This window comes from Eurypyga helias, unplaced genomic scaffold (assembly GCF_000690775.1).
Source record: "Eurypyga helias isolate BGI_N326 unplaced genomic scaffold, ASM69077v1 scaffold19781, whole genome shotgun sequence".
NCBI classification, from domain to species: domain Eukaryota; kingdom Metazoa; phylum Chordata; class Aves; order Eurypygiformes; family Eurypygidae; genus Eurypyga; species Eurypyga helias.
In genome coordinates this window covers 35,680-58,148 of record NW_010230397.1, presented here as the reverse complement: position 1 = coordinate 58,148, position 22,469 = coordinate 35,680, and the positions used below count along the sequence as shown (strand labels likewise).

The 22,469-nt window shown below is 41.3% G+C and overlaps 3 protein-coding genes across 3 annotated transcripts; 2 read left to right on the top strand and 1 right to left on the bottom strand.

Moving 5' to 3' along the window:
• Positions 1-518: 518 nt before the first annotated feature.
• LOC104516417 (beta-microseminoprotein J1-like) lies at positions 519-1,440 on the top strand (the record flags this gene model as incomplete). The annotated part of the gene is made up of 2 exons (XM_010160732.1): positions 519-624; positions 1,311-1,440. Coding segments are annotated over 2 exons (236 nt in total), but the record flags the coding sequence as incomplete, so codon positions are not given.
• A 7,474-nt stretch (positions 1,441-8,914) lies between these two features.
• On the bottom strand, positions 8,915-9,277 carry TCEB2 (transcription elongation factor B (SIII), polypeptide 2 (18kDa, elongin B)). Its single transcript, XM_010160731.1, has one exon. It carries the CDS (start codon positions 9,275-9,277, stop codon positions 8,915-8,917), a length of 363 nt encoding a protein of 120 aa, XP_010159033.1.
• A 2,412-nt stretch (positions 9,278-11,689) lies between these two features.
• LOC104516415 (beta-microseminoprotein-like) lies at positions 11,690-13,955 on the top strand. The gene is made up of 4 exons (XM_010160729.1): positions 11,690-11,740; positions 12,074-12,161; positions 12,889-12,991; positions 13,826-13,955. Exons 1-4 carry the CDS (start codon positions 11,690-11,692, stop codon positions 13,953-13,955), a joined length of 372 nt encoding a protein of 123 aa, XP_010159031.1.
• Positions 13,956-22,469: the final 8,514 nt, after the last annotated feature.

Below are 22,469 nucleotides of genomic sequence, written 5' to 3'. Positions count from 1 at the left end.
TAGCCAGAGTTAAACCACAACACCTCCACTCTGTCTTCTCTGGTCCTCAGAGAGTCCTGCTTTCCAGATCACTCATTTAGGAAGTCTATTCCATGACTGGTAAACAGGAACATTATATCCAATATGTGCTTTCTTCCTGCAGCTGAGGATTAAGAAAAGTTTTCTAGGCAGATTTAGCTTGTTCTAAATGAGAAGTCAACAGTAGTTGGCGTTAATGAGGGCACAAACCTTTTCTTAATTCTGATAAGGTCTGTGCCTAGTTTCTTTTCTGCTGGGTGCTCTGATTCCTGTACTTGAACTACTTCAGGCAACCCAATGCTGCCACAGGAAACAGTGTTCCAGGATACCCTTCTCCATGCATTGATAGTAGCAGTCCTGCTCTTGTTGGGGAACCTCTGTGTTTGCCAGATAGGGATGTTAATGTAAAAAGTCAGAGATCCCACCCATTTTGTACAAGCAATAGCATTGTTAGTGTCACAGGTCTGATACCAAAGGTTGCTTATGCACTACGTTTTCAGGCTGCCGTGACTCAGAAGGAAAGCTGCATGAATTTAATTCCAAGTGGAGGACTGATGAGTGCTATGATTGCTCCTGTTCCAGGCGAGGAATTGCCTGCTGTGCTAGGTGAGTTCAGAGCATCAGTGGGGATTTTCCTTTGCTGCCATGATACAGTGTAAATCACTTCACTTCATACAGGGGTCCCTGAAAAACAACCACAACCCTTCTCTCACTCACTTCATATCACAAAGAAAGACATTAACCTGACACCATAATCACTGAGCATGCAAGAATTTCCACTGACAAATATAGCTCATGTTTAACAAATGATTCTAGATTAAAAACTGAGGACTTAATTCTTCTTGGGGCTAAAATTTCAAGCAAGATGCTGATTCAAGAGAGAACACGTAGCTTCTTAAGAAATTTCTACTGTTCCTAATCTAGATCTTCCCGAAGTTGCATATTGCCCCTATTTACTCTGAGAAGTGGCTCGTGTCCTGCCTGTAGTTTTTCTATAAAAACACCCAACCACTCGTGCAATTCTTGTTCCATATTGTGTCTGAAGAGAAAAAGCAGTGATATTGGAGTAGCAAATAAACACAACAAACATCCCTTGGGTGTAAATCAGATTAATATACAACAACACACCCCTCATCGTGCTTAAGCATCAGGCTAAGCAACATTGAGCTGGGAGCTTTATGTGTGCTCCTTTTTCTGCTCCTGAACACCTCTTCATATCTGAAGTGTAAATACCATCCAAACTGGAAGCTGCTTACTTCATCACCTCTTTGTCTTTCTTTTCCCAATGACAGCTTTGGAACACCAGTTGGCTACGATAAAGAGAAATGTTACCGCATTTTCAACAAGGAGACCTGCACTTTTAAAGTAGTGGAGAAAGATGATCACTCAAAAGAATGCCAAGTCCATGAGTGGGTGGGCTAACAGAGAAGGATTGTGGATTTGAGGGATATTTCCTTTTTTTGTTTTAGGGGTGCTTTCTCACACAAGTTCCAAAATACTGAAAAAATGCAGCTGTTGAGTAAAATCTGCTCATAAAACCTATCATCTGATAAAACTGATATCTACTCACAAAAGACTCGTTTTCTCTTCCTTCTACCTCTTAACGAAGAAAGAACAGACTTGTTCCTTCCTTGCGATCAGAAGTTAAAGGCGACATTTTGAAGCATCCTTAGTAGCTGTTAATTTTTATTCTTCTCTAGTCACACTTCAGTGCTAGGAATTATCTTCTGTTATCTGTGCACAGCCGTATCTTAAACCTAAGATAAGATCAGATGAAGCATCAGAAACACGTGACATTTACTTCTTCGAGGATAGAAACAAAGAATTAACATTTTAAAAAGACATGGGAAAGAAAAGAGAAGCAACTTAGAGATCTACTGAACACACTTTTCTAGGACAATGCATTATAGGATGATCTTTTATCCTGTATGGTTCCCTGGAGCCTGGCCACTCTATGGGCTGCAAGGGGCACCAGCTACTCAGTCTAACCCAACACTATACTTCCATTGCACTCACACCACAGACGGTGCTTAACCTGGGGTCTGGGTAAAAGAAAGAGTCTTCTACATATTAACACTTAAGAAATTCAAGTTAAACTGACCAATGGACAGGATTGTGGCTGGATGGAGAGACTGATCTTGTCTGAACTCGAACAGGGAAGTTGCTCAGCAAATTCACAAACGATAACTGAGAGGGATACAGTTCCCAGTGTAAGCTCTCCACTGGGGAGCTGCTTCATAATGGATACATTTGTTCAGTTGCCTCTTTCCACAAGCGACTATGCGCATCCTACATCTCCATGCTCTACTTCCCTGTAACAGAAAGCCCATGTCAGAGCTTCCATAGTTCCTTGTTTCAAATTATGGAATCAGTACACACCTTGTCAGCAGGGCCTGGTCTTGCTCTCTGCAGGGGTGAGGCAAGCACCACACCCCCTCCCCCCAACCCCCACCCCAAATCTACCCATATCTGGAAGGTACTGGGATGTGCTTGTGGTATTTACAGACAGTCAATTATAGGTCAGTGTGGAACAAGCTTTGTAACCAACAATTTAGGCATATGATTAGTTTCTTTCTTGATCAGATGTCCTTTAGTGATAAGAAACCATTTCTTAGAACCAGTCAAAAATAGCATTATGACTCTGGATCTTATTCAGGAAAACTACAAGCTAGAGAATACAAAGACTGAGAATATAATAGCAACCAAAAAGCAAGATGCTCTGATGACATTTCTGAAGGCAGCAGTATACATTTTCTTGGTACTTGAAGAGACATTCTGGGTTCAGCATGGAGACACCTGCCCTGAACGACTGAAGTATTCCTTTTCTGCAATACCATAGCCTAAACTGAAAGTGTTGATGAGTATGGAATTGTGACTTGCATTTGACTGAAGTTGAGCTTTGTGTTTATGGTCTCAGCATACAAGAGACCAAGTTCTGTGCAGTATTCTGAAAGAGAGGGTAATTTTTCTCCTTCCATGCCTAGCCAGCTTCCTCCCCTCCTCAGTTACTTCCTTTTCTGCATCACTAGAGCAAGGGGTTTACACACACACACCCACACACACCCCTCCAGTTGTTCTTAGGGCACCAGTCTTTTCTATTCTACTGCAAATCATGATCTTATCTCTGAAACAGAATGAAATCCACTGAGAGCCATTTACCCCTGAGCTTTTCACTGTGTGCTTAGTTTTGTCAGCTGGAGTAGTCTCAGACTGAGTAGAAGCAGATGAAGCATCCCATCATGTAATGTCTGAAAATTGTCCAAGGGCTGGGACCATTACAAACCATGAGGCATTCCAGATAGAGTCTATCCAAGCATGCAAGTCATAAGAGGATCTTATAAAACAAGCCACTATTCTGTATTTTACAAGTGTCATCTGTGTACAGAGAGGATTCATGTTCTCAAGCATGAATCTTGCTGTTTACAGCAGGTAGAACATTCAGATTCACAGCCCATCCCAATATGCAACAAAGAAGAGTAAAACAGTTTGCCTGCCAAGAGGAGATGGCATTTGTGAGGCCATCCTGATTTGCTGTAGTGGAATGGAATGTGGGCAGATCATTCTGGAGCTTGTGTAATAGTCTTCAGCCTTTTTTTATACAGCATAAAGGAGAGATTTTTCTCCCTCTTATTGCCACCCCAGCGGCAGATGCAATTTGAGCCCCACCCAGAAAAAGGAGCCCATCTTCTTACTATGTATGTTCTTGCAGTAATAAACTGCCTTTACCTCAGACTCCAGCTCCCTAATTGGTTTAACCCAGTGCATGTGCATGCTGTTAGTTTTCCTGCTTGTCGCTAGCTACCACCTTCTTTACTCTAGCATTAAAGGTTTGTTTTCCAATGTTCTGGTGCAAATCATTGTTCCGGATGACCAGCCCCACCTCCTTCAGCACCTGCCAAAAATGCTGAAGTTGGGTTAGAACCATTTTGGAACTGCACACACATACTTCCACATACAGTCAAAATTCACCTACTACAAAGCATGTGTTTCTTTGGGAAACTGGCAAAAAACACTTGCATGACTGCAAGCAGAAATACTAGCTTTCCTCTTCTGTTTCTGGTTCCCACTCTCAACTGCTTGGAAAGCTCAAGGTTTAATATTCACAAAACAATCTACCCACATTTAGTGACATTGCTTGAGAGGCACTGTCCCTGTTAGCAGCTGGGCCATGAATCTGTTCATTTCCCTCTGCAAGCCTATGCTAAGAGAAAGCATAAGGCATCTTCTAATCAACACCATGCCTAGTGCATACCCCAAAACTTCAGGGTTGAGGCTAGAGGACTTGGAAGTACTTTCTGAGAAATTAGTGCACCAAGGTGCATAGGAATTGTAGGGTTGCTATTTAGAGTTTCCACCAAAGGAGGTGACACAGGAAAGGTAGCAGCAAGGATAGAGACACACTTTTTAACAGGGTCTGTAGTGATGGGACAAGGGATAAAGTTTTTAAACTAAGAGAGGGTATATTCAGATTAGATACAAGGAAGAAATTCTTTATGAGATTGTGGAACCGGTTGCTCAGAGAAGCTGTGGAAACCACACTCCTGGAAGTGTTCAAGGCCAGGTGGGACAGGGGTTTGAGCAACCTGACCTAGTGGAAGATGTGCCTTCCCATGGGGGGGAGGGGTGGGGATGTAGAACTAGAACTAGGCGATCTTTAAGGTTCCTTCCAAGGCAAACCATTAAATGGGTATCTTTCTGTCTGCAAGAGACTTCCAGGTTCAGTTGTAAGGCTTGTCCTAGAGAACACCAAGTCTTAAGTAAGCCATGACAAAAGATTTACTTTCATTTTTAAGGCTGAGTAGATGTATGCACCCAGATTCCAGAAAAGCCATCCTGAAACAGCACTCCTACATGATCCAGACCTATTTAATCACATTTTAAATGCACTCAAGCACCTTTCTCCACTATCTGCCAATTCTTGTTATGATACGTGGATCTACCCTGTTATGCAGAAGTAGAAAAGATGCATTTTGTGTCTAATCCAAAAAGCCTCCAGGGAGCAGTCTGGTTTCTTCTTGTCTGCTCCAAGTTTCAACATGGAAACAGATGATGTCATCTATCACATCTAGTTTTGGAACACCAGAAGTACAGCAGGGACTTGGCTCCCTTCTGTAGCAAGGGGTCTAGCTGTGGGTGGATGACAAAACCCTCAGAACTGAGAAAGCAGAGACAGTGCATACAAAGCTCTGCTTTGCTCTTCCCACTTTTGCCAAATGATGTGTTGCCTTGGCATTTTTTTTCCTTCAACACACACAGCTATAGTCCCATACAAAGAACACATCCCTCTACCCTCAAAGCTTTAGATCGTAACAGCACTAGCTCCACATAGTGGAAAGAAAACATTAACGTAAGAGTTTCCTCGATTATCCCAACATGTTCAAGAGACCCCACAGAATCTTGGGAAGCAACACAACCCAAGCGAAGTAGAAGAGGTATGCTCTCTTCTCCCACAGTTTCTGTCTCCACCTTGTAGCACAGAGCTCTCATGCTAGCTCTGCTAGAGAGGCAGTTCCTGGTAAGCGGCCCCCTACTTCCAGTAATTATTTTCAAGGCAAGTCTTTTGAGTACCATGAAGGTGTTATTGCCTTAACAAAAGAAATCTAGTCCTTAGCTTACCACCTACCAAGTCTTTTAAACCAAGCACCAGAACACACATATATCTCGATAGAAACTTTCCTATTAAACGGTGTTTATCACTTAAAACTTAATGCTTTTGTACCCATTCATGTTTTGTTTCGATTAAGATTTTTGCCACAGTCTTAGAAATAAAATCCAACTTAAACAATTATAAGCAAGGAAAGCACATTATCTTATTTACATTATGCATACCAAAGAAACTAGAGATTTTCAGTTCACATTCTGCTTTGTGCCAATTAAAAACATAGATAAATTCAATTAATAACATATTTTTCTTGTTCACTTTGCTCTTGGTTAACTCTTCTGTTGATACGGAGGAAAGTTTTCATTCACACCTTTTGAAAGCCTTAAAGCTTCCGTTCAAATCTGTTGCAGTTTGCATGTTTCCCTGAGCCAAGCTGTGGTTTATTTTAGGTCAAACTGGCTTTATAACAGGTATTGATATGACATTCCAGAACACACAAGCTGTACAACCAATCTAAAACACTCCACAAGACTGGGTTACTTTAACACTCTCCCCACTCCCAAAAATGCTGTTTTCACATTTCATTTCTTTCAGCATGTAAGTCTCAACCACTGACTCATGCTTTTCGCACTTCCCCAGGTCTTCAGTGCTTTTGCATAGTCAGTAGTTCAAGTAGATCCCCATTATGGAGCACTGTTAAACTACAGTCCTTTGCCACCACAAGATGACAGCCTTCCTTAGAACATCCCAGTATTTTCTCTGTTGTAGTTGCAGAGGTTTCTCCCATTGCTGCCCTGACCTACAAAGACAGTGAAAATCTAAAGAGACAATAAGTTTTGTTTAACAGCTAAGAATAATGGCTCAGAGACTGTGAAATTATTTGTTCTTTAAGCTGTGTAACACAGAAGTCCATCCAGTCTGCTGTATGCAGGTCAAGGTAGCTGGACTGGGCTGAAATACCAATTTAGGACTGTGTAGCTTCCCTTATGTGCTATCCTGAGCCAAGTTAGTCTCACTAGAGCACAACAACTCACTGAGGCACTTTGCCTCTCCTTTTCAGTTCCTATTTTGGGACTCATCTGATCTCTAACAGTACTATCCCTTAGTTGCCCCATGTCCTACACAAGGAGGAAGCTTCCTGTAGGCTACAAAAGCTTATTTTATTGGGGTGCTCTCCTGCTCTTGCCCTGCTCCTGGACAAAAAGATGCTGTCCTGCACACCAAAGAATGGTCAAGAAGGGTGAGGGGGGTCTGGCTCGGTCCAGTATTCATTCAAAATTCTTTAGACCCCTGGAGTTATAGACTGGATTATTTAACAAAACTGTCTTTGTTTTCAGCTCAGTTGTTTGTTCCTGTATATAGTATTTGAGTTTGTAAGGCAGACTGTTGAACAGGTACATTCAAAGCAGAGAATATTATTCTCCAATATTAACAGCAAATTATACAAATGTGTTAGATAAGGGATCAACTCTGTAACGTTATGATGTGTCCTGGCAGAGACATTTGTGAGCATAACACCCCGAAGTTCAGCATCTGGTTTGCTTATGTGGCTCACCTCAGGCCTATGTTTTTAGGATATAACTTCGGTTGAATAGTCAGTATTCCTCAATAACATCTCCTTTCACTTTCTTTCAAGTAGCTCTTCTGAATGGGGGACACCTATATCTCTCTTCAGTCAGTGGTTTGAAAGCTAGAATGACCAAAATTTTATCAGAAATGGAGAGTGGCATGTCACTATTCTTTGCTTGGTGCTCAGAGTTTCAGAGAGGACCTAAGTTTTTCAGCAGGCCCAGTGGGAAGTATCAGGAGCTTGACCGAGCAGATTGCTGTAAACACAGTCCAGCCACATTAGTACAGCTTATTTATCTACACACGACAGCTGTTGATGTTCTGTCGTTTGTATTCTCTTCTCTCCTATAAAGTCACTAGATGGCACCCAAGTTCTGCCACAGTGCTCCAGTCCTGGAAGGTGAGGATGGACAACTCGGCACTACAGAGAACACAAAAACCTAGATCCTGATTCAGCTGGCAGACTTGAGCTCAGTTTCTGTTTGCTCCAGTGAGGTTTAAGAATGTAAGTTGCATTTTCAAAGTGTTTTTAATCGATTAGTACAGAGAGAAATCTCCAAGGAATTTTCATGTACAGAATTGAGTAGTTTAAGTGTGTTTTTTGAACTTGGACATAGACTGGCCTACCCGAATTATCCTTGATACAGGAGAATGAAAACTTAAAAATAACACTACCTCAAAGTTTCATTAAAAGAACAGATGCATTAGCACCACTGATTTTTAATACAGAGCAAAAGTAGGAGGTTGCCCTCTGAAAAGGGCAAAGTTGTGTCAGATGTGATGGCTTGGGAAATCATTACTCGGGCTGAAAGGGAAAAATGTAATACTAATTCTGACATAGAGAATATTGCTCATAGAAAAAAAATAGTGCTGAAATAAATTCTGTTTGGGAATGAAGCAACTTCATAAGCTTTCTTAACAGTAGAAACATTAATAGGTAACCAACTCAAAGTTTTCAAAATGAAGTTTTATTATATCAGTTTCTAGCTATACTGCTATTTTCCCACTGCATTTTTCTTGCCTTTCAAGAATGGAGAAGGCAGATGCCAGAAATAAAACTCTTAGTACTTTGAAGAAAAATCTTAGTCCAGTTGAGAGAGGTTTTCCAAAGTCCATGCCAGTAACTGTACTTCATGTCAACCCTTGAAATTAATTGTTGTGCATTGTATTAGTGCAGTGTCCCTTAACTTTGGAGGTAATAAGCTACATTTGTTAACCTTACCTCTGCTCAGGTCTTAATGTTATAGCCATCCTAATGACTTTGGTACAGGCAGGACTAAAATTTCCTTCTGCACCCCTGTCCCCCAAGATTTCCAGCCAAGCTCCTCAGAGGCACTACTGTCAAAAGTCAAGATGAAGACAGAAATAAATGCTTGTATACCAAGTTAGTCCGTGCAACACTTCTTCCTCCCCCCAAAAACCTAGCAGCTCAGAGTATTAGTCCACAGACACAGGCTAGAAGAAACACAAGTGGCAGAACATGCCATTTACAATTCAGGAAGCACAAATGTAGCTGCTGCCACCCTTCTTGTCTAGCACTAATTTGAGGGAAAGATCCCAGAAAACAGTTCTGTTGGCTGCCTGGACAATACAGCATATTGACATCATGTAATTGAATTGCAATGCTTTACTGGTCAGACACATTCGGAAGGGTGTAGATGGACAACGGATACATAGACAAGACCTGCAATCTGTCTGCAAGAGGCAAACCAAGAGATGCTGGTTTTAGCAGCTGTAGTGTGCAAGCATTGTGCTACAAGGCTCCTGTGAGGTCATTACATCAGGTAGCTCTGGAGTGCTTGAGGAGGGGTCAATATGCAATGGCTCAAAGGTGCCATTGCCAGGTCTGAACAAAGCTAAGCTCACTGTGGCAGGAACATGAGGACAGCAGCTTTGGATGCTGAAACCACAGTCTAGCAAAGTGCTATCATTGTCCAGCAGCTGATAATCTCTGTAGAGCCACTGCTCCTCTGGTGGCCTCTGCAGTATTCCCTCCACAAACTTTTTCAACTCATGCACAGTTGTCATCTCTTTGGCCTCAGTGAAGATTGTTGTTTTGTGACAACAAATCTTCAAGTAGACATCCATCACTGTCCTAGGGCTTACTGCAGTCCTCTCTCTGTTGGAAACAGATTTCGGTCCTCTTAATGAGACACCTGTATTTTCAGGAATAGCTAAGTAAAGACAGAATTGTCATTAGGTGAATGGATCCAATCGGGACAAAGAAGGGAAAAAAATACCTACAGGGAGCTGCTCGGCTAGGCAAAGATCCTCATACTCTACACAAGCAGAGCTATTAAGTTCTTAACTTCTGTCTTCCTATCTAGATATCATCTAGCAGAGCGCTTTCAACACTGTTAATGAGCATTTGTGTTACTTTAGCTACTTGTCTAAAAGGAGAATCCTCTCTACTCCTTTGTTATGCATTTGACCTGGAGAATGTCTATCTCAAGGGGGGAGGTCCAAACAGGTTAGCAGGAGACAGGTTCAGTCTTGGAACTGCTACAAATCCCTCTCAACTCAGTATTACAGGCTTTTATAAGCATTTAGTTTCTTCATTCTCAAGCTGGCAATCCAAGATGCTTTTTTTAAAAAGGAAAAAATGCACACAGCATGCTTTAATATACACCTCAGGTTAAGGCGCTAGAGCCACCAAGCATTTCTGGCCACAGTGGCCTTGATTACACCACATTTCTGTTTCCTACTTTATATATTTGTCTACCTAAGAAATAGCAAGAATTACAAGGAACTAATTAACATAGTTATTTCTCTCCAAGGGAGAAAGGATAATTAAGTAATTAAGTAAATCAATCACTAATCAGTAAAAGAATAACTGAAAATCCACCATGACCGTCAAGGCAGAAATTACTAGTTACATTTCTTAGCAACTACAGTCTTTAATAAGAGTTATCATATATCAAAACACATCTCCTCAAGCAGAACAAGATTTATTAAGAGTTACAGCAGGAACAGGCCAGAAGTGGGTCTAATTGTATTAGGCCCTAATCAAGCAGTCTAAATTAAAATAAAAACAAACTCATATCACATACTTAAGAGCTTAGTAGTTTAAGAGATCTATTACATTTTCCCCTTTTTACTTCTCCTAGCCACAAAGTAATTTTGAGCAAATTATTCCCTTCAAGTAAGAGTTCATGTATTCAAGGATTACCAGAGAAGTCTTTTTTTTTCTCAAGGTGCTTCATTAGATATCACAACTGTTTCCTAACAGCAGAACCACACACAGGGAGCATAATCTACCAAAATCACAAGGTTAACACAAAACTCAACAGCTACATTGCAAAGTTAAAAGTGAACTACAATAGAAACTCTAAAGTTTCTCATTAAGTCCACTCAAACAAATAAAGAAAAGGAACTTACATAAATCAGATCTGTTGCAACAAACAGCAGCTGCCACCTCCTCCACAACTGTCCTTTCACTCCAGATCCCCCAAAAGACCACACTCATTCTGCCACTGCCCTTTTTGTCCTAAAGCCAATTCCAGTGCAGCTTTGCTTCCTCTAGCTATTGTCAATCAGTGGAAGTTAAGGAGTTCAGCTGTACCAATCAAGGTGTTCAATTAAACGGAGGTGTGCTGAAAGAGACATGCTAATGAAATTAATACAACTCATTATGCTGGGAATCCTCTGGTAACTTTTAAAACTTGGTATGACTATGCTCTGATTCACTAAAACACAGGCACCATACAGCCCCTGATGCAGCCACAGGGATCTGTGCTACTTCTGGCTGGTTTTGAGATGCAGCCTCACATACCATGTGTTGCAATGATCTAATTGCACAAAGACCTTGACACCTGTGGTAAGATGTGTACTGAAAGAAATATCCTCATTTGAGTGTTGCAGAATCAACACTACTGCTGGTGTCCAGTTCCAGCTCTGTTAAGTGGCAGAGCATGCACATGGTAAAAGCAAACTGGACCTTCTGTTTTCTTTGTCTCCTTGAATCCTTAGCATCACTATTGCTGTCAGGAAGAGAACTGCTGTCAGGAAGAGGACAAGAATCCTGACTGTTAGTTTGTTTTTGGAAGGAGACAATGCACAGCTCATCTCAGTTTTGCTGCCAGAAAGGTGCTATCTGGTCATAGTGACCTGCCTCTATCCTGTGGGCCTGGCTTTCCTTCAGCAATGGGAGACATAAAACTACAGCTAGTCCCTCCAGGTTGCTAAATATGGACAAAATAATGTGTCTTATATAAAATAATTGAAATTCTAATAAATCAGTCTGAGAACAGTGGACTCTCCACACCACTGCACTGTATGAATGGCCTGTTCCATACCTGAGAGTGATCTCCTCTCAGCAGGTCAGCCAAACAATAGTGTCCTGCTGCCTTGCTTAGCATGTGCCCTTTCCCCACTGTTCCTTGATGGTCTGCCAGTTCTGGAGGTGTAGCTTTCCGGCGGTCAGACTCTTCCACTGACACCAATGCTGATGCGGAGTAACCAGCATATCCACTGGAGTTTCTTCAGATTTACACCAGCACAATGGAGATCAAGATGCCAACGTACGTCAGTGTGGTTGCAAGACTTCTTGAGGTGCCACCTTCTGATCGATGATCGGAACAGGTTAGAGTGTCCATTGGCACCTGGGGTGCTCACATTTACATCACCTCTCTTTGTACTGACCATTGTTTCCTCACTGTATATAAATACACACTACTCCTCATTATGAAATGTAAGCAGCCCATGCAAGTATGGTAAGTCAGCATCTTATATTGTGTGTCTGTGTGTGTGTGTACGTACACTGCAAGTGTTTTTTAATCTGAGTTTATTGGAAGCAGTAGGACTTCTTAATTCTGTGCAAGGTAGTCCACTAGACCTTTGAAAAAACCACCTAATTTTAAAGAAAAATTCTTGTTTCTTTTCTAGAAATTCTTGCTGGTGTTTTGCTTCATCTTTCTCTTCTCAAGGACTCTGTGTGATGCTCGCTGTTACTTTAGACCAGCCAGCAAATACGGTAAGAATGACAAATATACTATTCATCCCTGAAACGTTAATTCAGAGATCCAAAACCTTATTTTCTTGGAAATGTTGGAATAGTATAACACATTCTTTGTTGAGGAATGATCCAAACAGCTGCATACTCCGGAATCAAACCACCTGTAGGCATCCCTGAACACAGAGAGAGAGACGCTATCTTGTTCAGTAGTTACTCACTGGGCTGATGTATAGCTTAAGTCCTTGCTCATGTGGCAAAAAGCACGTACTTAAAGCAGCATTGACTAACCCGAGTGGGGTATCTGACGCTAAAATCAAAGCAAAGACAATACTAGTAGTTGTTAAAATTCAGTTTAGCAGAGCAAGTTAAAGTCTAATAAGAACTGGGGAGAAGGGAAGAGAGAGAAATTAAAGCCTAGGCCTGTATGTTGATTATGAGGCAGAGCAGAAAGATCCTACTGTAGCCATAAGCTAAGGTATTTCTCAAATCCATTGCAGTAGCAAAATAATGCTTCTCTGGTATGTGGTTGCTGCCACATTATCATGCAATGTCATACACTTACGCACACTTCAGGAGCGAACACATGGTATCCTTTTTGCAGAGCACTGGGTTAGATTCTTCCCTGGTGTGATTCAAGGAAAACCAGTGTTTTGATTGCCAGTCCACAAACATAAGACTGTGGTCTGTGTCTGTTGACACATGTTCACATTGTTCTACTGACTCATTTTCTGGTGTGTGCATGCAGGGTGCCTTTCAAACAGAAACCTCTATGTTTTTGGGGCGGTGTGGAAGACTGAAGATTGTTACCAATGCAAGTGTAAGATGACTGCAATGATTTGCTGCAGCTTGTAAGTTCCCCCAGAACATTGTTTGCTTATTCAGGAATGGCTGAAATGTTCAAAGAACATCACTGAGAGCATGCATTGAAATTTTATACTCGCATGAGCAAAATTCTTCTTCCTGTTTCCCAGTTAGCACTAATAGTGACCAAGCAGAATAATCTGGCAATTGCATGCACTTCTTTGGGAAGAAACAAAATGGAACACAGCTAGGGTCTTTCAAGCTCACAGCTCTTCCTCATCACCTAGTTCTTCTTTTGATTCTGACATTCACAGAGTATATGACTCTCTAAACTCAGTTTTCTTCCTCCTTCTATTCAGCAGCTTGTCTCTAGATACCTAAACACCACACGTCACACATAAATATGGGCTTCTGCAGCTCTACACCAGACCAGTGGCCTGCCTGCAAGCATCTAATCAGGACAGAGCTGCTCCACATCCTTCCCCATGCTCTCATGAGCCCACTCTTCCTGCTTATCAAAACAGAACACACATGCCCTGCTCTGATAATCTGCTTTCTAAATGTTAATGGTTTGTTTTTATCAAAAAGTCTTAGTTTGAATGGGGAAGACAGAATTAATCCCTATTTTATCTGTGCGGGAATTTATACCTATCCCTAACAGAATGGCCAGAAGAAATGTTGGAATATCACTTTATCTGTTAACAGCCATGAACAGGGCTAGGTATTCCTCCTATGATAATCCACAGCAATCATATTAATGGAATCCATGAGCCAAATTGATCCATGAGGTAGCTTCCTCCAGGATGGCTGTGGCTCAGTAAGCATCCTTCTCAGTCCATGTCTTTGCCTGCTGATTTTCTTTTTGCCTTTCTCAATGACAGGGTTTTAATCCCCAAGAACTATGACAGAGTGAACTGTGTTGGCCTGTTCCACAAGAAAAGCTGTTCCATCCGAGTGGTGAAGAAGACTAATCCTGACATAAGGTGCAAGGTCTACAATGGAGTTGGTTAAGACCGTCTTTCTCGTCTTCCACACCTGCCCTAGAAGCTGGACATGCTCTGGATCTCTCCTTTAGTGGAAAGCAGCAAAGCAGTACGGTCTCAGGAGGAATGGGTCTGCCTTGTGCCTTTCACAGTTCTAATTGTGCCACATCTATCTCACTTCTGACACTACTTGGTTTGTCTTATAACATACACATTTGTAACCAAGCTTTACCACAGATATCTCTGTGACTTTTCCTCTTGGGATCCAGAGTTAAATAAATTTTCAGATACATCACATCACTGCTTTTCCTTCTAAGTAGTCACTGATTGGTCTTGTTGAAAACAGAAGAATTCATGGTGTCTGGAAATGTTTGTAAATCTAATTATTGATTTGGAAATCATCTAGCTTTTAGAGTAACAGGTATTATATAAATTGTTGCCAGACAAACAGTTTCATTATGCTATTACACTGATTGACATTCCCCCAAGGGCATATATACTAGAAGAATGGGATGAAACAAAGCAGAAAACAGCCCTTTGAAAGCCTCTGCCCACCCTGGTGCCTAGTTTTAATCAATACACTAGTGCAGGTATATAAGGGAACATATTCTGCAGGAGATGACTGGTGTATTACAAAAAAGGTAAGCCCATGCCTGAGAGTCCAACCTACTGCAAAGAAATGCCATATTAATAGCTCTGTAGCCTTCCATACCAGGGTAGAATTTCCTGCAATAATCTTGTTTGGATCAAAGTCCAGTGACAAACCGTCCCATGAAAGCTGTTTGTACAGAAAACCTAGACTATAAAACATGTTTAGCCAGTAGACTTTCAGGCACTACAGTGTGCCTGGTACAAAGTTCACAAAAGTGGTTTATATGAGAAATACCCTATAAAACATATTTAGACAATATTAAGAGCAATTATAACGAGCACTGTACAGCTGACAAGGCCCAGATAAATCATTTGAATGTGTTCAGTTTATTCAACACTGACATGACAGGTGTTTTCTTCATCTGTCTTCTCTCTACCTTGCTGAAATGTATTACAATGGAATATTTCAGCTGACGGAAACAACAACTTATTTTTAATATCTGTTGTGGAAAACTACAGTCACATGGTCTGTTTTCGAGTGTGGTGCTCAGAGTATACAAGTAGAAAACCTTCACATACTAAGGAAAACAACTTACCAATGGTTAGAAGAAAACACATCCATGGCTCCAGGTTCTGCCAGAAAATCATTAAGGTGATTCCAGTAAGCAGATAAAATGAGAAATAAAATTTTAGCTTCTTAAATCTTTGGCCCTCAGGCTTAGTACTGGCTAGAAGTGGCTCGCTTTAACACTATCCCCCTGTGTCTTCTTGGGAGTAATGGAGTGGACATCACTGGAATTGGCTATGACGCTTCCAACCTGTAAGCAGCAGACACTGGAGGGGTCCTCACTTTTCCACTTGCTGAGGGTAAATCAGAGGATTTCACCCAGTTACATATATATATATATGAGATGGGTATAGATATAGATATAAAGGACCATGCTATCAGCTTCCTAAATGCTAGACCTGTTTATAAGGGCCAGGAGTAACAGGGCTTTCCTGAAGGCTCAAATATCATAGAATCAATGAGGTCATAGCCCCTCATGCGTGCACAGGCCTCCAGCTCCTCTTGCTTATTCCCCATGCTCCGTGCGTTCGCATAGAGGCATTTAATGTGGGCTCCCAATGAAGCTGGCTTGCAGACTGGAGCATCTAGTATTCCTCTCTTCTGCCTGCCAGGTGTTTTCCTGGTGAGCAATGAATCTTCTCCAGGCTCTGGGTGTTTCCTAGCGTCCCCAACAGTTTTGCCCCCCTCCCCCCTCCAACCTAGTTTAAAGCCCTATCAATGAGCCCTGCCAAGTCACGGCCAAGAATCCTTTTTCCTCTCCGAGACAGCTGGAGACCATCTGTCGCCAGCCAGCCTGGTGTCCTATGAACCTCCCTGTGCTCAAGGAACCCGAAGCTCCACTGTTCACACCAGCCTCTGAGCCATGTGTTGATTAGGTGTGCCTTCCTATTCCATTCAATGTCCCTCCCTGCTACTAAGGGGATGGAGGAGAACACCATCTGTGCTCCCCATCCCGCGGCCATTCGCCCCATTGCCCTGAAATATCATTTAAGCAGTTCAGAAAAATCCCTGGGAAGATACATCAGTTTCATAGCCCCCACCCCATGGAAGGAGGGTTATGAACAAATAGGAGAAGGCTGAAAATGGTTAAAATATCAATTCTGCTTCAGACACAGGTAGAGATTCTGATAAAATAAAGCCAAACCAAATTTGTACAAAATACCTACAAGGATGCCATGTAGACCTGATTTGCTTATGATGTGCTTACTCTTCCATCGCACATTTTCTTCACATGCTTTTCTCATTGAATAGCTAGTACTATTCTTTGTGGACACTGTCTGCTCATTGTTTAACAGTGTCAGAGAGAGCAGGACTCCAGACGCTGGACAACAATTAGATTTGCTCAATGTACTGTAGGAGAATTGGCCTCTGAAATTCCGTGCTCAGAGGAAAGAAAGAGAGCACCAGGACTCCATTGATGAGGGATGATATGGCTGAAGATCTGACACAAAAGCGCTGGAGGAGACCCTCAAAGCATCCAGGTGTAACTGTAACCCCACTGCTGTGACAATCCTGTCACTCCCAAGGGAATGCTTAATTGGCCCAGTGAATGTTTGTTGGTAGAGGCCTTGCTGTCGCCATAACCACTTACAGGAAGGATTTATTTGGCCAGAACAGAGAGGACTATTTCCCCACGCACCTGTACCCCCTTGAAATGCATTGTGTCCGTGAAGTCCAACTGTCTTATGTAATAAACTACAGATGAAACAGGACAGTTCCCCAGTGCCTTCCCATAACAGGAGCACATGCTGTGGTCAGAATGGGAACAAGACTTACTGCTCTGTGGGTAGTAGGACAGCCCCATGCCATTCCAGATACAGTTTCTTTACTCCATTCTCTATCAAGAGCAAACAGGAGCTGGTCCATTGGTTGCTAGAATCAGTGCAAACCTATTGATATGAACAGAAACAGCCAGTCTGACCAGCACGTGACTAGCAATCACTGGGACTACAGTACTTCCACATTGCTTCCCAGCAGCAAGTGTCCTGTGTATAGAGGAATTTCCACCCTTATGCACATTCATACAAGTACTGCTTGTGCATTTTGAAAAAGCCTTAATGGGTCAGGTTTCTCACAGGAACGCTCCACAAATACATATTCGTTAGTCCACACTGTATAGTGAAATTAAACGTGGCCACATTCAAATCAGCCAGCTTGGGTACCAGCATCCCTTTCTGCAAGGTGATGAACCAAGCCTACAAGATCTATCGGGATGAGGAAACAGGCATCTGCATCTTTGTCTTGCTGCTCCATTCTCTCTCCAAGCTAGCTCCAGTATTGTCCTCTCTATGCTACAGTCCCAACATCTACTGCATAGGAAATCCAGCCCCATCACACCTCTTGGCTTACGTTCAGTGGCTGCTGTGTGCATGTAAGTCCCAGCTACACAAACTAGTGCAGGGTTAGAATGACACGAGTGTTGCTCCAACAGTAGCTTGTTAATAGTGAGCATTTTCTCCCTGTAGTTTGGAAACAATGTGGAAAGAATATGCACATAATAGGACTCTAATGCAGCCCCATTCACCTCATCAAAAAATGGCCAGGACCTCTCTACAGCAGTTCATCCTAAAAACCTGTCAAAAAGAAAGTCCCAGATGCCATAGCAAAATATTGGTGGTTAGGTCATTTCCTGATCCCTGGGCGGCAGTACTCTGAGCAGTCTTTCAGGAGCAGTGCTGCAGCTGTTCTCTGTTGACTTTAAGAAGAGAGCATATGTTAATTTGCAAGTCTGCAGGCTCTGCCCAAATGTCTGAATTAAGAAAATAAGAGACACAGCATATCTTTAAATGTTTGGAAGGTGCGGAGATAAGGCTGGCTGAGGAATGCTGCAAGCTGAGGGGGATGAGAACAGCTTCACAAATCAAAATAACCCTCAGTAAAAGGACTGTCTGTTTGCTAATGGTTTTCCTCCCCTTTCTTTAATGCTTTGAACAGCAGAACAAATAAACATATGATAAATAAATTAAGGAAGAAACAGAAGTGAACAGGCCAGTTAAATAAATCATTTCAGCTTTTCTGGCTCCAGTAAGATAAGAAGCTTCTATTTCCTAAGGAGCTGGCAAGAGGCTGAAGATCTCTGTGGGCTGATGCTTCTCAGAGGGAGCACAGACTTCATGTCCTCTTCTGTAACCAGATCAGAAAGGTTGTTTTGAGGCACCTGAGTAAAAGAGAAATCCTGGTATATGGGGTGCTGGTTCAAACCAACTGGTAAATAAAGCTTCTGAAAAGGAGGCTGAGAAAAAAGTAATACAAAATAAGCAGCAGCTCAAGCATTCCCTGGAGAAAGCATCATTAAGGATAAGTCTCCAGCTTACACCATTCATTACAGAGATTCCAGTTTTATGCTTCTCAGCATCATAAGATATGAGAAATGCAAAAATACCCTAGAAAGACCTTAAATATTCCTGCTTCTGCTTTGATTATTTCTCTAATAATGAAAGAGGTCAGCTAAACCCTTGAAGTAGGTAAGCACATCTGTAATAGTTGGTTCCAGAAAAAATGAAAGAATACAGTACAAATGAAAAAATATTTTCACAGTTAATTTAGTTGATAAGAGCTTGTACTTATTTTAATATTGAAATATCTGATTTCTGTTGACATATTACATGCCTACACATAAAATTTGCTACAACTACTTATTACACCTTTAGAAAAGCCCCAGAATAGCAATTAGCCACTGGACTAGTTGAGTAGTTGACCATAGCTTAAAATTCATTTTAAGTAAAGACTGAAATTAGGTTATTCTAATATAGTTCTTGGAAATACTATGTGTGTGTGTTTTCCCAATACAAGAAAAAAAATCTGCAACTCTGATTTCTGCCTTGGTTTTTCATGAAAAAGACCTGGGGAAAAGCAAACAAAATGGGCACTTCTGCAAATACTTCTGTTCCTCTATTTCCAACGATCGCAGTGGTCTTACTTTTCTGAGTTCTTTGCCTGAGTAACAGTATACCTCTTCTGCCTTCACAATTTCAAGACTTGTAGCCTGGATCTTTCTGAAATAAAATCTCAATATCATTGTAGCCTGGATCTTTCTGAAATAAAATCTCAATATCAGTCTGTGATGGAATGGAAAAATTGATAAAAATGATACTGGCAATCTTTTCATCCGTATGCGGCAAAATTCTCTTTGAGCTCTACAGAAATCTTGCTTCAGCAGGGAGAACAGGATTAGGCTCTGTTCCTGTATTTTGTCCCTTTGCTTTAGTGTGCTTCCACTCAAGCACACAATTGCGTGCAGCAGGGGTGCAGGCCATGCATCAGATAACTACATAGCTCTTTGCTGAAGTTGCTATTCTTCTCAAGTAGCTGTAGAATTTCTATATTTATAGAACAGCAGAGGGAGCCAGAACTTCAAAGTGAGACTATAAACATAAAGCAGAATTCATTGGCTAAACTGAAGGGAGGGAAGGAAGGAGGGGGAGAGAGATGCCATCCAAATTACCTACAGAAACAGTGAGGAGAGCTTCTCTTCTGGACTGCTAGAACACAGAAGACCTTACTTTGTGCTACAACATTCCTTCTTTCTTCCAAGATAGAAATGTGCAGCAACAGCAGTGATTTTCTCAATCAGTAACAGGTAAGAATTTTCTAAATTATATTATATTTCACACTGATAAGAGCTCAGATGTCTTTATTAATGTTATCACTTTCAATTGTAAATATTTATTCAACTTCCAGTTGACTGACAGCTGATGTCATCATTACTAATTCCCTTTCTGTTCAAATCTTCCTCTGCTTTGATAATGACTGATTTCTGATCAGAAAATGTTAAGTAAGGATTAACCTGAAACTTAACCTAAGATCCAAGGCAAGAGTTATATATCAGAAACTTTTAAAGGAGAGTTGTTAAGTAGTTGCTACATTAATATAGTTTAAAGAAAAAAGTTTTGTAAGAACATAAGAATATGGACTACACACAGTTCAGTTATGATTCTTCATTTATTTAACTATTACGGTAAACAGGAGATAATGAAAAGCATTCCTTTATCATTTAAATTCCAAAATTGATCCATTGATACTGACAGGGACATAAAGTTTAAATTAAAGAGAAGCCAGGTATTGAAAGGCTTGTGCATATTTCAATTCATAAAAGCAAAGTATTCTTGCACCTTCCTTCAGTCCCACGAAAATATAGTAGATTTCTTAATGGTTCTAGAACAATATAGAAACAAAGGCAGAAATATTAAGTGAACTTGATCCAAAGTCCACTATAATCAATGTACTCTGAATCCAGTCACAAGGCAAGGAAAACTAATAAATACTTTGTCGCTTTGTACGCTTCCTAAGCTCTTGTCCATCTCTGTCAAGAAAGAGACTTGTCTGCACCACTCCACTTGTACAGCTCCAAGCACAAAAGAACCTATTCTCAATTAGTTTTTTAATGCCACCAAAATAAACATTAATGTAATTATTAATGGTAATAATTTAGCAAGAAGGGTTATAAAAACAAGGGAGACCTTTGCTGTTTACCATTCAGCTTTGATTAATGCTGTGCAAACAATTGCTTTAATCAGTCAGTGCCTGAACCAAAACATTAAACCTATAGTTTTGAACGACTGGATGTTTTTGAGGGAAGGAGTCATTTTCAGATTAAAAAAAAAAAAAAAAAAACTATGAATGCAACATTTTGCTTCATTGGAAACAAAATAATCATAATTTCTGAGCTTTTTTTAGTAAACCAAAGCGCTTGAAACACTGTACTGGAGATGATGATATCAAACCTGGCGTTTAACCCTATAGAGCCCAATGATAATCTGGGTCTTCCCTCCTTCATCTGATTAAGAAAAAGGATTTGAAGGGACATCTTTCAGCTTCATGAAATATTCACAGAGTGTGGGTACACGGAAGCAGTATTTTCCACCAAAGCAGGTGACTGACAAATGGATCAAGTACAACTTGGTCATGAAAGACCCAACCCTTGAATCTATTGACCAGAGCTTTGCATCCTTTCAGGGTGCAAAAGAGAGAGGGCAGCTTCTTGGGGGATCTTTGGTGTTCAGGTCTGCTCCCTGCCACCTTGCAGTGTGACAAAAAGCCTTCCTGGTTACCACAGGTCACTGGAAAAGACTTATCATCTCCTAATCCCAGACACTTCTTGTTCCTCACCCAACCCATGCAGTTTCTGGCAGTACAGATCATGTCAGTCTCCAGATGTTTTAACTGCCTGTCTGCTAAGGTGCCCATTACCATGATTTATGGATTCCCCACCTCCTTTGGTAAAAAAGACCTTTGTAAAAATACATTTTTTATTTATCAGGTACAGGACAAGTCATAATGGCCTTTACTCTTAGGGAATCAGGGACTAACTTTCATTCTCCAATCTGCTGACCTGATAGTCACATTTTACCTTTGTGAGCAGGCTCTGTGTCTTTGGGAAGATTGTCATAAATTTAACCACAAAACAAAAACTTGGAGTAGGTGCTTTTAACTTATAATATAAGTTCATAAGCCCTAAAAGTTTTCCTTCTGAAAATGTGTAGATGTGAAAGGGGGAAAGATACTCAGTTTCCTGGGTATTTATGGCATGTCTCAATGTTACAGACTTGTACATGTTAATATACACACCTCATGCTATACCCAAATTATTCAGGTTTCACAAATTTTTAATATATAAAGTTTTTTCAGTGACCTAAGATAGTTGTTCCCAATATCTTTGCAACACAGAGTTAAACAAAGATGATGAGTCCACCATTAAAATTCATTATACCAAATCACTTATTTATTTAACATTGCTGTGAGATGTCTGTGCATATTCAGTGTCAGGTTTCATGTTCTAGTTAAAAGTGTTGCTGTCATGGTTTAACCACAGCCAGTAAGTAAGCACCCACACAGCCGCTCACTCGCTCCCTCCCTCCCCCCCTTCCCCCTCTCTTTTTGCCCCCACAGCAAAGAATAGGGGAGAGAAATGACATAAATTACTTAAAAGATACCAGCTCTAGAGTGGCCTTACCCACAGTCACAGACACTTGAGAAGTAAACCTGCTCCAACACGGCCTTACCCATGGCTGCAGTCCCTCCAGGGGTGGACCTGCTCTGTCATGGGCTTATCCATAGCCACATGTTTTGAGGTGCTCCAGCATGATCTCATGCACAGCCACTGATTGTTCGAGCTATACCTGCTGTGGCATGGACTTATCCACAGCCACAGATGTTTTGAGGAGTATCTTCTCCAGTGTGGACTTATCCTTGAGCCACAATCCATTCAGACATATACCTGCTGCTGCACAGGCACAACCAGGGCCACAGATGCTTTGAGATGTACCTGCTCGGGCACTTATGGGTCCTTATCCACAGCCACAGACACTTCGAGGTGCCCTGATCCCATATGGACACATTCACAGGTCACAGTCACTTCAACTTGAGTTCGCACCAGATTTCCAG